This window comes from Melozone crissalis, unplaced genomic scaffold, assembly GCF_028551555.1.
Source record: "Melozone crissalis strain CALT ecotype California unplaced genomic scaffold, PUWL_Pcris_2 ptg000041l_1, whole genome shotgun sequence".
Classification (NCBI taxonomy): Eukaryota; Metazoa; Chordata; class Aves; order Passeriformes; family Passerellidae; genus Melozone; species Melozone crissalis.
Genome location: NW_026535819.1, coordinates 6,023,134 through 6,036,093, shown reverse-complemented (window position 1 = coordinate 6,036,093; position 12,960 = coordinate 6,023,134). Strand labels below are relative to the sequence as shown.

Below are 12,960 nucleotides of genomic sequence, written 5' to 3'. Positions count from 1 at the left end.
ACAAACTCTTATCAATAATAATAAAAACCTTCCCTATGTTAAATTAATTGCGCCCTGACGCTGAGCATTGCCACTTGAGCGTGAGGCTCCCACCTACCAGGCACTGGAGCTCATCACAGCCTGGGGCAGCCCCCCAAAGCCTGGGGGTCCCCCCAGTCAGTCTGACTAGGGCGGGGATGGAGACCAGGAGCATCCCCCCACGGACAGTGTCCCGGGAAGGGCACAGGCAGAAGGCACTGGGGTGAAAACAGCCAAGCCAGGATGGGGTGGGGGAGCCCCACATCCCCCTCCAGACGCCTCTGAGCATCACCGGGGGCTACACCGGTGCTTCATGTAAACAGAGGCGCCCGTCACTGCGACAGGGAGGGCTCCAGCAGCCGCAGCGCTCCCCCCACCAGGTGCAGGCTGCCGGTGACCAGGACGCGCACGGCCGCCGCCTCCCGCAGCAGCACGGCCCCGCTGCTGGCCGCGGGGTGCGGGTGAGCCCCCGAGGCCGTGGGGGCGGCCAGCTGGGGGTCCCGGCCCTGCGCCACCCACCGCAGCGCCTGCGCCAGGCACGGGAACACCAGCGCCGGGGAGTTGAGGGGCCGTGGGGCTGGGGGCACCAGCAGCAGGGAGCCCCGGGCCGGGGCCGGCTGCAGCAGCCCCCCCACCCGCAGCGGGGAGGGCAGCCAGGGGTCCTGCCCCACTTTCTCCTCCAGGAGCCTCGTCCACGTCCGCTGGTTCTCCAGGCAGCGCGTCAGCGCGTTCTCCAGCGTCACGTTGAAGTTCTGCTGGTCTGGGAGGGATGGAGAGAACAGTCAGGGATTGCAGGGGGAGATGGGAGGGAGCAGAAGGGGAAGATGGGGCAGACCCTGTCTCCTCAGCACGCACCTGCGTTGTTGGCCACCGACACCTCCGTGAAGTTGGGGCAGAAGACAGCATAGTCAAAGTGACAGGGCTGCAGAGACAGCAGGGATCAGCACTGTGGGAGCCCTCAGGACCCACCCACGGGATTTCCAATGGCGCAGTCCCACACCAGTGGGGTTACAGGGGATGATCCAAGTCCCTCCCCACACCCAGCACAGTGAGACCCCTTCAGGGAACAGTTGAGGTGGGATACACCCCGGGACAGCAGGATGGCTGGACAGACAGACAGACAGGGTGCCAGCTCCACCTCGTGGCTCCCTGCACCCACAGCAAAAAGCAGGTCCCAGAACCGGCAGAGAACCCAGACACCCGGGCACAGTGACCCCCCCGGTGCCCCCAAACCTCACCACCAGCAGCTTGAGCAGCGCCGCCGTGTCCCGGTCGCCTGTGGCATTGAAGAGCAGCACACGCACCTCAGAACCACTGCAGGGAGAAAGGGCAGGTGGCCCGTGCCCCCAGGGGACTGCAGCAGCAGCACCACCACCACCCCCCTGCAAGGTATGCCCCCCTCTGCACCCCCTCCTTACTCATGGGGCTTGTCCTGGCTGAGGGCGGCCTGGCGGAACCAGCGCACGCAGGCCTGGATGCTGCTGGTGGTGTGAGCTCCATCGAGGTACCAGGTCACGGCGCCGTGGGACAGCACCTGGGTCCGGCCCAGCCACTCTGTGTCCCGCAGGCCTGGGGGAGCACAGGGCATGGCTGGGACCCCCATGCCACCCCCAGCACCGTAGGGATCCAGTGTGGGGCTGTGCCCTCCAGCATGGGGTCCAGCATGGCCCTGCTATGCCCTGTGACACGGCGAGGGAGGGTCCTGGCATGGCCATACTGCACCTTGGATCATGGCATCGGTCAGTCGGAAGGCAGGAGCCAGTGGCACCGGCCCCCCCAGCAGCTCCGTGCTTGGTGGCACCTCCTTCAGCTCCCCCAGACCTAGGCAGGACAGGCATCCCAGTGAGCCCTCAGGAGCCCTGGTGGGCTCTGGCCCCATCCCCATCCCCATTCCCCTGCCTTACCCTGGCAGCCGCGGCTCTGCAGCCACGTCCGTGCCAGCTGTAGGGCCAGGGCGGCGTTGGAGCGCTGGTGGGCACCCGCCAGCCCCAGCTCCAGCGCCTGGCAGCCCTCCTCAAAGTCATCCAGCTCCGGGCAGAGGTACAGGGGACACTGCAGAGGGGAGAGCTGGCTGAGCCCCCCGCCATGGGATGGGGTACCCCCCAATCCACACCCCAGCAGCAGCTCACCTTGCGCTCCTGGGCTCGCTCCCTCAGCACCTCCAGCGGCTGCTCCGGCTGCGCCACGGTGAATGCTGGGACACCGGGCTGGGGAGGACATGGGGGTGCACAGGGACATGGGGGTGCTCAGGGACGTGGGGGTGCTCAGGGACGTGGGGGTGCTCAGGGACGTGGGGGTGCTCAGGGACATGGGGGTGCTCAGGGACGTGGGAGTGCTCAGGGACGTGGGGGAACACACCCCCAAAACACAAGAGGAGACAGAAGACCAGATCTCCCTACCTTAAAAATGCCCCCCTTCTGCCAGGCGATCTTCTCCATGGTGTCCCCCAGGATGCTGGTGTGGTCGATGCCCAGGGAGGAGACCCCACACACCACCGGTGTCCTGGGAATGCAGCATGGCAGTGTCCCTGCTGTTCCCCCCTGCACTGTGGGGACATCAGGCCCTGGCAGCCCTGGGGACAGGCTCAGCCCTGCCAGCTCCTACCTGATGATGTTGGTGCAGTCATAGGTGCCGCCAATGCCAACTTCCACCACTGCCAGGTCCACCTGGGGACACGGGGACATCAGAGCCATCAGAGCCAGCAGCAGGAAATGCCCCCATGGATTCAGGGATGTGGGTGGAGACAGGTCCCTGCCACCAGCCCTTCCAAACCCACACCTGAGCACACCCCTATTTGTGGGGGCATCATCCACCCAGCACAGCATCCCATTTACAGCCATGACAGCCTGATCCACACAAATTCTGACCCAAATCCCCCCTCCCTGAGGTCCCCACCAACCTGACATTTCTGTCACAAGCTGGAGGCCACCACCACTGACCTTCTCCTGCAGGAAGACGTGGAAGGCCATGATGGTGAGGAAGCGGAAATAGGCCGGCATGCTGGCGTGTGCTGGGTCCTGCCGGGCAGAGCAGGGTGAGCAGGGGAGCGGGGGACCCGAGGGAGGGAGCACCCCCACAGCCCCTGCTGCCCCACCTTGGTCTCCTCCAGGCGGTTGTAGACCAGCCAGAAGTACTTGTTGAAGAGGTCCTTGCTGATGGGCTGCCCATTGATGCGGATCCGCTCGCGCACCTGCACCAGGTGAGGGGAGCTGGGGGTACAGAGCAGGGGGCAGAGTCAGGCACAGCCCCACTGGCCCTTCAAAACCCTCCTGACCCCCTGCCCACCTGTAAAAGCCTGTCTTCAGCCCGTAGTTGCGGAGGATGCACTCAGTGAAGGCGCACGCTGAGCCCTGAGGAGAGAGCTGTGTTAAACCCGTTCCAGAGCAGGGCAAACAGAGCCACAGACAGCAGCAGTGCCCCCTGAGCCCCCCACAGCACCGTCCGCCTCACCTTGCCCTTCGTCCCCGTGACGTGGATGATGTTCAGTCGATCCAGGTCCTCGACCTGTAAGAGTTCAACCACCCTGTGAGACCCCCATGGCAGCCAAGCATGGCGGCACTGCCACCAGGACAGGGGGAACAGGATGGGGATCAGCCCTTCACCTTCAGCCCGCTCCTCTCCAAAAAGCCCTCCATGGCTTCCAGCTGGGCCTGGGGGTCACCGCGCTCCCGCTTCACCTGCTCCAGGTAGCTGGCATTGGTCTGCAGGGTGTTGAGCATCCGGATTGCATCCTGGAAAGACGCCCAGGACAGTCGGGATAGTGCCCAACACAGCAGCCCTGTGGCCGCTCTGCCCAGAGCCCGCTGCCCCCTGACCCACCCCTTCGGGCTCAGTCCCCTCGGCGGTGCCATTGGTCCCCCAGGCGGGCAGCATCTCTGCCATGGTGCCGCGGGATGTGATCCCCAGATCCCGTCACGGGGCCGGGCTACTTATGGGCAGGGGTTACCCGCCCCTCGCCAGGCGCCCCTTGGCCCCGCGCTGGGGCACGGCACGGGCCAGGCCGGCACCCAGCGCTGCCCACGGGGACAAGGTCGCCGCCGGCCGGAGCGGGCAGCGCTCCAGGGCTGCTGTTTAATGAGCGGCGCTAATGAAGCAGCAACGCTGCCCCGGCACGGCACGGCACGGCACACCTGAGAGGTGACCATTGTCACCGAGCCCCCCAAAGCCGCGCCGAGGGGACGTGAGCTGCAGGGGGGACCCGGCAGTTGGGGCACCAAACCAACCCGTGTCCCCAGTGCGGGGACACTGCACCCAGACAGCGGACAGACAGCGGCACTGACACCGGGAGCGCTCAGCTCTGCCGAGCGGGACCGCTCCCCGCCGGGCACCGCCGCCATCCCCACGGCATCCGGCGCAGCCGCGTGCGGCCGGGACACGCCGCGATCACCGCTGCAGGCCGGGCTCGCCCGCTGCTGCCGCAGGGCTCAGCGCTTTGCGGAATGACCGGAGCAGAAAGCGGGGACCGGTGGCGAGCAGCAGGCAGTGCGGCGGGGGGCCGCGGGGGGCGGCGGAGGGGGTCAGGAGGGGACGGGGTGCGTTGTCGCCGCCCCGCGCGGCCCCGCAGCCCCAGCGCTGGCGCGGCCCCGTGCCCGCCCGGCGCGCGGCCCCGCGCGGTACCTGGTAGTCGGTGGCGGGGGCGCGCGCGGGGCGCGTGCTGAAGCGGCGCCGCCCGGCCCGCAGCGCCCCGCGCAGCGCGCGCAGCCCCCGCGCCACCATCCCCGCCGCGTGCGCGCCACCGCCCCCGCGCACCGCGCGCGCCGCCCAGGCCAGGGGGCGGGGCCGTCCCGGCTCCCCCCTGACACCACCGCCGCCATCATTGAAGCTGGCAGCGCGCGCCACGTCGCATGGGGGAGGGGGCAGCGCCATCTTTGCGAGCGGCAGCCAGACCCCCGCCCCCGTGGCCAGCCGGACCCCTCCGCACGGACACCGGGGTCCCGGCCGGCCGCCCCGCTCGGAGGTAGCATCAGGCACAGCCCGTCTGTCATGTCAGCACAGGGACATGGCCCTACAGCCCCCACCGCCCGAGCTGGGGCACAGGGCCCCCGGAGCTCCGCAGCCCCCGGCCGGCAGCACCGCCCCGGCCCGGTGTCAGCGGGGCTGCCCGCAGCAGCAGTGCCCGTGTGTTAATGGACGGCAGCGCTGATGGCGCTGAGCCCCCCCAGCTCCCCAGGAACCGGACGGGGGTCTCACGCTGCCCGCACCCGCTCTGCCCTCGGGAAGGGCCGGTGCTGTCCTGCAGGCTCCCAGTGCTGTCTCCGTTCAGGCAGCACAGCGACAGGAGGGTCACAGCAGCTGTTTGGGACAGGACCGTGTTTATACACAGTGGCACAAGTCAACTGGCTTATTACTCATAATCGACTATTTCTCCAAAGAAACAATGCCCCCCCTCCCCAAACCAGACACTGTTTCAGAGCCCCAAACCAAGACAGAGTTACCTTGTACATGCCTTTCATCAAGCCAGAGAACGGCCCCACTCAGCACCACTTCCTCATGAGACTTTACACTACCAATGGCTTTTGTCAGTTGTAATTGTTAACAGACAAGTTACCAAGTGCCAAATGCTATCAACCAGCTGCACACCTTGAATGCTGGGATCCTGCCATTCATGGGGCTCAGGGAGAAGACGGCTGGCTAGAGCCAATAGCCAGGAGACACTGTGCAGCTGTGGAGGAGCACTTGCTCTCTATGAATTGATCCTGATGAGTTCTGACATAAAGTGTGCACAGGTGATCCCAGTGGGTCAGGCTAGTCACTGCACCCAAAGGAGGCTGGGGTCTTGTTCTAGTCTCTCATGCAAAGAGCTCCAGGAGAGAGCAAGGGACACATGAGCGTCCCCGTGCTCCCAGCACAGTGACCAGCCCTGCCACACTATCCTGAAATCCCTGCAGACAGCAGGACAGGTCTCACCTGAGGCACAGGGCAGTGCTTGGCTGCAGCAGGTTGGGTGTATCCAATATACAAACCCAGTCATGGTTTGCAATTAAGAAAGCATGGACGCCATGTGCTGTCACAGAAACCAGCTATCCCGGTCTCCTGGCTACATGGAGCATCCAGCTCTGCCAGCCACCTCTCTGGTTTGCCCAATAAGCCCTTTTTTAGGCTAGATCCCAGTCTCCAGGGAGAGCTAGTCATTCTGTCTAGGGTGACTCTGCCTTCCCCAAGACATCTGATGACTCAGAAGCACCTGCCTCATCCTTCACCAGCGTTTCAGTGCTCAGAGCATACTCCATGCAGGAGCTGTGACAGACCAAGAGAGCTGAGACATCTCCAAGCAGGGCCCAGTTTGGTCCCAGGGCAGCTACTCCCAGTCCTGGTACCATTTGCCAAGAGCATGGATGGAGACACTTTTTCCATCACCAGATCCATAACAATTGATCTGCAAGTTTAATGTATCCAATACAGACTTTTGGGGGGGCAAAAACAAGTTCTGAGACAGGAAACTGGAGGGAAACAACATTGAGCTCACAGGAATCACCTCCCCAAGTCACACAGCTCTGCGGTGGCCGAGGAGATGGCCAAGCTCTGACAACACCATCAGTCAATTCACCTTGAAAAAAGTCCTTTCCTAGACAAAAAGACCTTGCCAGGACATCTCCACTCAAGGTGGGGAAGCCCAGGCAGGACCCCGCCGGATGTCAAAAGACTCTGTCGAACTCAGTCTGGTTGGTGGCCGCCGGGTTCCTGCCCTGGTTCGCCGGCTGCTGGGGCATGTGCCCGCCCCTCCTGCGCGGCGGGGCCAGGTACTCGAACATGGACTGGTTGTGGGTGGACAGCATGTTCTTGAGGTCTGAGGGCATGGGGTCAGACCAGAAGAAGTCGTGGTTGAGGGCGTCATCGCTGTCGATGCGCTGGGCGGGGTCCAGCACCAGCAGCTTGTCGATGAGGTCCAGCGCGTAGGGGTCCTTGACGTAGGCCTTGAGGCGATCCTTCACCTTCCGCTTCTGCCCCTTGGGCAGGTCCAGCTTCTCGTACAGCTCGTACTTGTCCACGTTCGGCCACACCTGGCAAGGGTAGGAAAAGGGGTTGGGAAGAAATTATGGAAGTTCCAGCAGTGGGAACTGTCACTGACCCTAAGCATCCTCCTAACTGCACGAAACTTTTGATTTGCCCAAATAACCCCCGACTCAGAAAAACTATCCCCATATGAATGCAGATTCAACCTCCTAGGATCTGCTCCACTCCCCTTCTCAATCTGCTTCTTCCTAGTAGCCATCCTCTTCCTCCTACTCAACTTAGAAATTGCCCTACTCCTCCCACTACCACGAGCCACCCAACTACAACCTCCTACCACCACCCTAATCCTCATAAATGTCACCACCTGAATCCTCAGAAATGTTATCCAGTGCCTTTGCTTTCCCTGGATCCATCTGCATCCAGCTCCAACATTATCCCAAAGAATAATTAAAAGGATTTCCAGCTTTTTTGCCCTAAGAGGCATTTCCAGGAGGAGCATCCATGGGGTATAATTTGATTATTTTGGGAAAAAACATGGTTTTTTTCTTTTAGCTGCTTCTTGTTGCTGATGGGTCTTTAATGACTCCTTTTAGGAATGTCTTTTAATTAAGGAAAAATAATGACAATTTCTGGCAGGCATCTCTTACAGCTCCAAGGGTTTGCTTTAGTCAAGGAAAACCTGATTTATTCCTAAACTTTATTTTTATTTATGGAATTACTGATTTTTTTTTCCTGTTAAATTCTCCAAGTGGTTTTATCCCACTTGGAGATTGCCCTGAAAACTTGAGGCCCTGAAATGATTTCCTATGGCTTTGGAAAGGGAATTTAAAATTATCTGTACATCAGAAAAAAAAATCTTATGAGATTATTCCTTAGGATAACACAGGCAGGGCTGGGAAAGGGAACATGAGCTCTGGGTGGGGTAGGATGGGGTTTATTTGGGATTTCTGGCACTGCTGGAAGTGGAGTCAGCAAGAAGTTATGGCAAGGACAAGCCATTTTTGGTTCAAACACCCTCAGGCAAACCAAAATAACAATTCTATTTTATAGCCTCCACGCTGGCAGACATTGTTCTCACAGCAACAAAGAGGAACAAAAGGCCTGGAGACACGTGGATAACTCAGGAGAGTCTTCCTGGTGTGGAAATGATGCTCAAGGATTTTGGTTCCCCTATGAAAGAGAGCATGGTTCTAGCCAGCTACCACATCAGAAAGATGAACTGACAAAACTGATTGCTAAATAATCACCTGGATGTGGCACCTTTTATCCTTAGAAAGCAAAGGCTGCTGCAATCACCAGCACTTATCTCGGTCTGGGAGAACCACAGCAGGTAGCTACTTGCAAAGAAAGCACCTTCAGAGTATTTACATAATGACTGTGACAGCAGGATGAGGACGGCAGCTGCCAGCACCACATCCTGCAGATCCCAGGCTGGGCTGAGATCCCTCAGCTCGCTCCCCACAAGAGGGCAGGACGAGCTGCAGATGAAGGAGGAGCTGAGGAGGGGCCGGGTGCTCACACCACAGCCGGTTGATGCCATAAATCACAAGACAGAATTCTAGAGGCTTTTCAAGGTGACCAGCACAAAACACCTGAGAATAAAAACCCTCACCCTTCTTTAAGCAGAAATTGAGAGTGTTTGTGTGAGAGACAACCCCAAAAGGCAGGCTAGAGATTCTGCAGCCTCCCTGCCAGCAGCAGGCACACTCCACTGCACAGTGGGCAGGGAACAGGCCTGAGTGCCCAGACTGTGCCCACACTCGTGCTCTGCACAGCCCATCCCCGCTCTCATCCTCACCTCTGGCATGATGGAGCCGCAGAGCTGGCTGATGAGGGTGAGCTGGTGCTGCTCCGTGTTCCCCTGCATGATGGGGCTGCGTGTCCACATCTCTGCCATGATGCAGCCTGCACCCCAGAGATCAATGGGGGGGCCGTAGTCGCGCTCCCCTAAACGGAGATGCCCAGTTAGCCTGACAGAGGGCCTGGAAGGGCCACGAGGCCGGCAGAGCCCAGCCAGGGCTCCTCCTACCTAGGAGCAGCTCTGGGGGCCGGTACCACAGGGTCACCACGCGGTTGGTGTAGCGGTTGGGCTGGCTGTTCTTGGCCAGGCTGAAAGCTCGAGCCAGCCCAAAGTCCGCCAGCTTCAGGACCCCATCCCGCGTGATCAGCACGTTCGCTGCTTTCATGTCTCGGTGCAAGATCTGTACAAGGACACACATTGAAGAGCTGAGTGAATGAAGTGCCCTCCTTGGGTGCCTTGCACCAGCACATGCTCAGGCTGCAGAGGTGGGAAACAAGGATTTCCCTCCAGCCTGTGCTAAGAACAAGGAGCAGGTGTCTGCCTGCTCCTTGGAAAGCCACCCTCTTGTAGCCATGATATTTTCTGAAAAATCTTTTCTTTAAGATTTTTCCTCCTGAGAAGCTGAGAGGCCTCAAGAACAAAATGTAAACAATGATTATCTGCTGCTGTGGAATGCAACAGGTAGATCTGTGATCAGTCTCATGCAATTGTTTCTAATTAATGGCCAATCACAGTCAGCTGGCTTGGACTCTGTCCGAGCCACAAGCTTTTTGTTATTCATTCTTTCTTTTTCTATTCTTAGCTAGCCTTCTGATGAAATCCTTTCTTCTATTATTTTAGTATAGTTTTAATACAATACATATCATAAAATAATAAATCAGCCTTCTGAACCGTGGAGTCAGATCCTCGTCTCTTCCCTCATCCTCAGACCCCTGTGAACACGGTCACACCCTGTGAGCACAGCAGGAGTCTGTGCCATTACCTTGTTCCTGTGGATGTAGTAAAGTCCATTCAGGAGCATCTGCATAACTTTCTTGATCTCTGACAGCGTGAACTTGACATGGGCGTTGCTGAGCAGGCCAGCCAGGTCGTGCTCACAGAAGTCAAACACGAGGTAGATGCTGCCCTTGCACCGGTTGTACGGAGAGGCTGCAGGAGAGGCACAGAGGCTGCCAGTGAGGGACCCTTCACTGCATCACAGCTCCTCCTGCCTCCCACCACCCTGCAGCTCATACAACACCCCCACACAGAATCTCAGGGCACAGGAACACAGAGAACCAGACAGCCTGCAGGCCTCAAGGTCCTTTTTAAAGAAGAGCTGAGCAAAAACTAGCAACACAAGATGAGGGTTGGTGCAGCAAATGTCATCAGACAGGCAAGGAAAGGGCATGGCAACCTTTGAAAGCTTCACTTCGTGCTGCTCTGGGCACATAAGGGCTGTGGGGTTTCCTCCTTGCAAGCTGTGGCTTCCAGCCAAGCATCAGAGATAGAGGAGGCACCCACAGACAGCCCCAGGAAAAATGCAGAAACACAGACAATCTGTCTAATCTCACATTAAAAAGTGAGATTTCCTGCAACCTCAAACAGGATCTGCAAAAAAAGACAGATCTTGATCAAAGCGATACAAAACTCCAAGTGCAGTTTGAAGCCAATGACAGCAGACTTTAAGTGAAGAAATCAATTTCAATCTTGTTCCTAGAGCACCCACACAAAACGTTATTAAAAAGAAAAGCTGATTTTTATCAGTTGTCATCAGCAAAACCTGCTGATCAGCATCTGCAAGTGGAAAAGCTTAGCCCCCAGAGAAGCACACTGCTGTGCTCCCCAGCCAGGAGATTTGCAGTTCCTCACACAGACATTGCCCAAACACACCTTTCAAAGTAAAAACAGAAAAGCCTCACGTTTGAGAACAGTAAATGAAACATTTCTACTTTACTGCAAACTGAGGTCAAGGTAGATTTGGATGAAAACTGGAATACAAACAAAACATAAAAAGGGAACAAATGACATGTCTACAAAAATATTTACTTTTGGTACTCCAGACACCCAATCATCACAGCTCTTTTAATCACAGAGTGAATTAAAAATTAACTTGTCACTGGTGTTTTTACTCATACCTATTCAGACAGCAATTTACACACAGCTGAGTACTGGAGTATCTTGAATTTCCCATCAGTGCCCATTCAGTGACTGCACTTTTTAAAAAACACCAGATACTAGTCAGCTTTGTTTTTATTTCACTGACATGACTGGCTAGGGAAGGGCAGGCTGTAACATCAACTGTCCCTTTCCAAAGTATTTTTCCAGCACAAATCCATGTGAGAGAATGATATATAAACTCTAGCAGATGTTAAATGGCAGTTTCACTGTAAACAGAGCCAGGCCAGGTTGCTGAGCCTGAGAAGCAGTGGGGACACCTGGGATCAGGTGGGAGGGAGGAGGTGGAAGAGCAGCTCAGAACTGCCCCTGTGGAGTCCCAGCCCTCCCAGCACAAGCAGTTACATCACCCACAGAAAGAGATGCTGAGTGAGCCTCAGCTGGAGCTGTGTCATCAGCTCAGAGCTGCCAGAAACCATCACAAGCCAACCAAGAGAGGCTGAGGAGCCTCTGCTCCAAAGTCTGCCCAGTGCTGGTTCATTTAAAGCCTCTCAGAAAGGAGTTTCCCAGCACAGGCACATCCTGACAGGACTATCACAGCTTTTTCCATCTGAGCATCAGCAACATCCTGACTCATTTAGAAACTCTTTTAAGTGACCTGTCACCCCATGTCCCAGGCAGGAACAGAGGCCCATGCTCAGCCAGACCACCCCACTCCCAGCACAAGACACCAGCCTGCTCAGCAGGGCTCAGAAAAGCCATCATTAACACAAAGGAGAGCCTGCAAAGTACCTTTGGTCCTGCAGATTTCTATGAGGTTCACCACGTTCTCATGTTTGAGCAGCTGCAGGATTTTAATCTCTCGCAAGGCTGTGATGGGGAACTGGAAAAGAGAAAGGGAGAATGGAGGCTGGAGGTGCAGGAGGCCAGGCCACCTCTGCCAGAGAACAGGAGAGGTGTGACCATGCTTGGCAGCTCCTGCCCTCCTCTCCTCACACCAGGACATGGCACAGCCCAGCCTGGGCTGCAGAACAGCCTCTCTGCCTGCTGCCTTTGCTGTTTAAGCTGTCAACTCTGTCCCCAACCCCTGAGCATGTGCTTCACACATCACCCAGCTCCTCCACACACACAGCCAGTGTGGGGCCTTGTGCTGGGGTCCCAGAGGAGAAGAAGCACACAGAAAGTGTCACCTCCCAGCAGCCATCCCCTGCAGCCCAGTCCCCTCTCTGCTGCCACATGCCTTTGCAGCCCAGGTGACAACAGGCCCGACCCAGCCGTGCCCCACACTTACCCCTTCCTTCTCATTTTCCATCAGCACCTTCTTCAGTGCTACTTTCTTGCCTGTTTGGCGATGTTTGGCTTTGAAAACTTCCCTGTAAAAAAACAGAAAAAAAATCCATGAGCAGCACACAAGGAGAAAAAAGCCAGGTGCCTCTGACAAGGAACAAACCCAAACAAAGACACACTAAAGCATTTTACAAAGATCTCTGTGCTGAGCCAATATAGCCACATTCCCCCTCGGCCAAAGGCCCTCAGGACTCACTGAACCAACAGAGAGCCCAGAGCTCTTGCAGCTTTATAAGGATTTTCAGTAATGTAGCACATTTTGAGCAAAAAATTGCACATTTGGAGCCAAGCTGCACATTTGAAGCCAAGTTTCAGGTCCCCACCCTAACTGTTTTCATGGTTAACTCTGCTCCGCCAGAGCTGGGACAGAGAGGGGTTTCAGGTTGGGGAAAAGAGGCACCAGGAGCCAGACTGGTTCTCTACAGCCAGAGGGGTGACCGGGGAGAGGACACGCGAGCACGGAGCACCGGAGGCAGGCACGGATGGGCCGCGGGGCCGGGCCCGGCTGCAGGCCTGAGCCGGGGAAGGCCGGGACCGCGCCGGGCCAGGGAGGGCCGGGGCCGGCGAGCACTCACCCGAAGGTGCCCTGGCCGATCTTGGCGAGCTTCTCGTACTTGGAAACCTCGTCGCAGAAGGGGCACTCGACCATGTCGTACTGCTTGGCCATGGCGGCCGCGCCGTTGCCACAGCACCGCGTCCCGCCCGTTCCGCCACGTGACCCGGCGACACCGCCACGTGACCCG

General features: G+C 58.0%; 2 protein-coding genes across 2 annotated transcripts; both read right to left on the bottom strand.

Moving 5' to 3' along the window:
• Positions 1 to 350: 350 nt before the first annotated feature.
• On the bottom strand, positions 351 to 4,691 carry FPGS (folylpolyglutamate synthase). The gene is made up of 15 exons (XM_054284079.1): positions 4,636 to 4,691; positions 3,621 to 3,749; positions 3,469 to 3,522; positions 3,304 to 3,368; positions 3,113 to 3,227; positions 2,958 to 3,035; positions 2,623 to 2,684; positions 2,418 to 2,520; positions 2,148 to 2,225; positions 1,923 to 2,070; positions 1,741 to 1,839; positions 1,437 to 1,587; positions 1,257 to 1,332; positions 874 to 940; positions 351 to 778 (listed from the first exon to the last, which is right to left on the bottom strand). Exons 2-15 carry the CDS (start codon positions 3,735 to 3,737, stop codon positions 351 to 353), a joined length of 1,641 nt encoding a protein of 546 aa, XP_054140054.1. The 5' UTR covers positions 3,738 to 3,749; positions 4,636 to 4,691.
• Positions 4,692 to 6,379: 1,688 nt separating this feature from the next.
• CDK9 (cyclin dependent kinase 9) lies at positions 6,380 to 12,914 on the bottom strand. The gene is made up of 7 exons (XM_054284171.1): positions 12,793 to 12,914; positions 12,162 to 12,243; positions 11,663 to 11,753; positions 9,756 to 9,922; positions 9,002 to 9,173; positions 8,771 to 8,919; positions 6,380 to 7,019 (listed from the first exon to the last, which is right to left on the bottom strand). The coding sequence occupies exons 1-7, from the start codon at positions 12,882 to 12,884 to the stop codon at positions 6,654 to 6,656; spliced, it is 1,119 nt and encodes a 372-aa protein (XP_054140146.1). The 5' UTR covers positions 12,885 to 12,914; the 3' UTR covers positions 6,380 to 6,653.
• Positions 12,915 to 12,960: the final 46 nt, after the last annotated feature.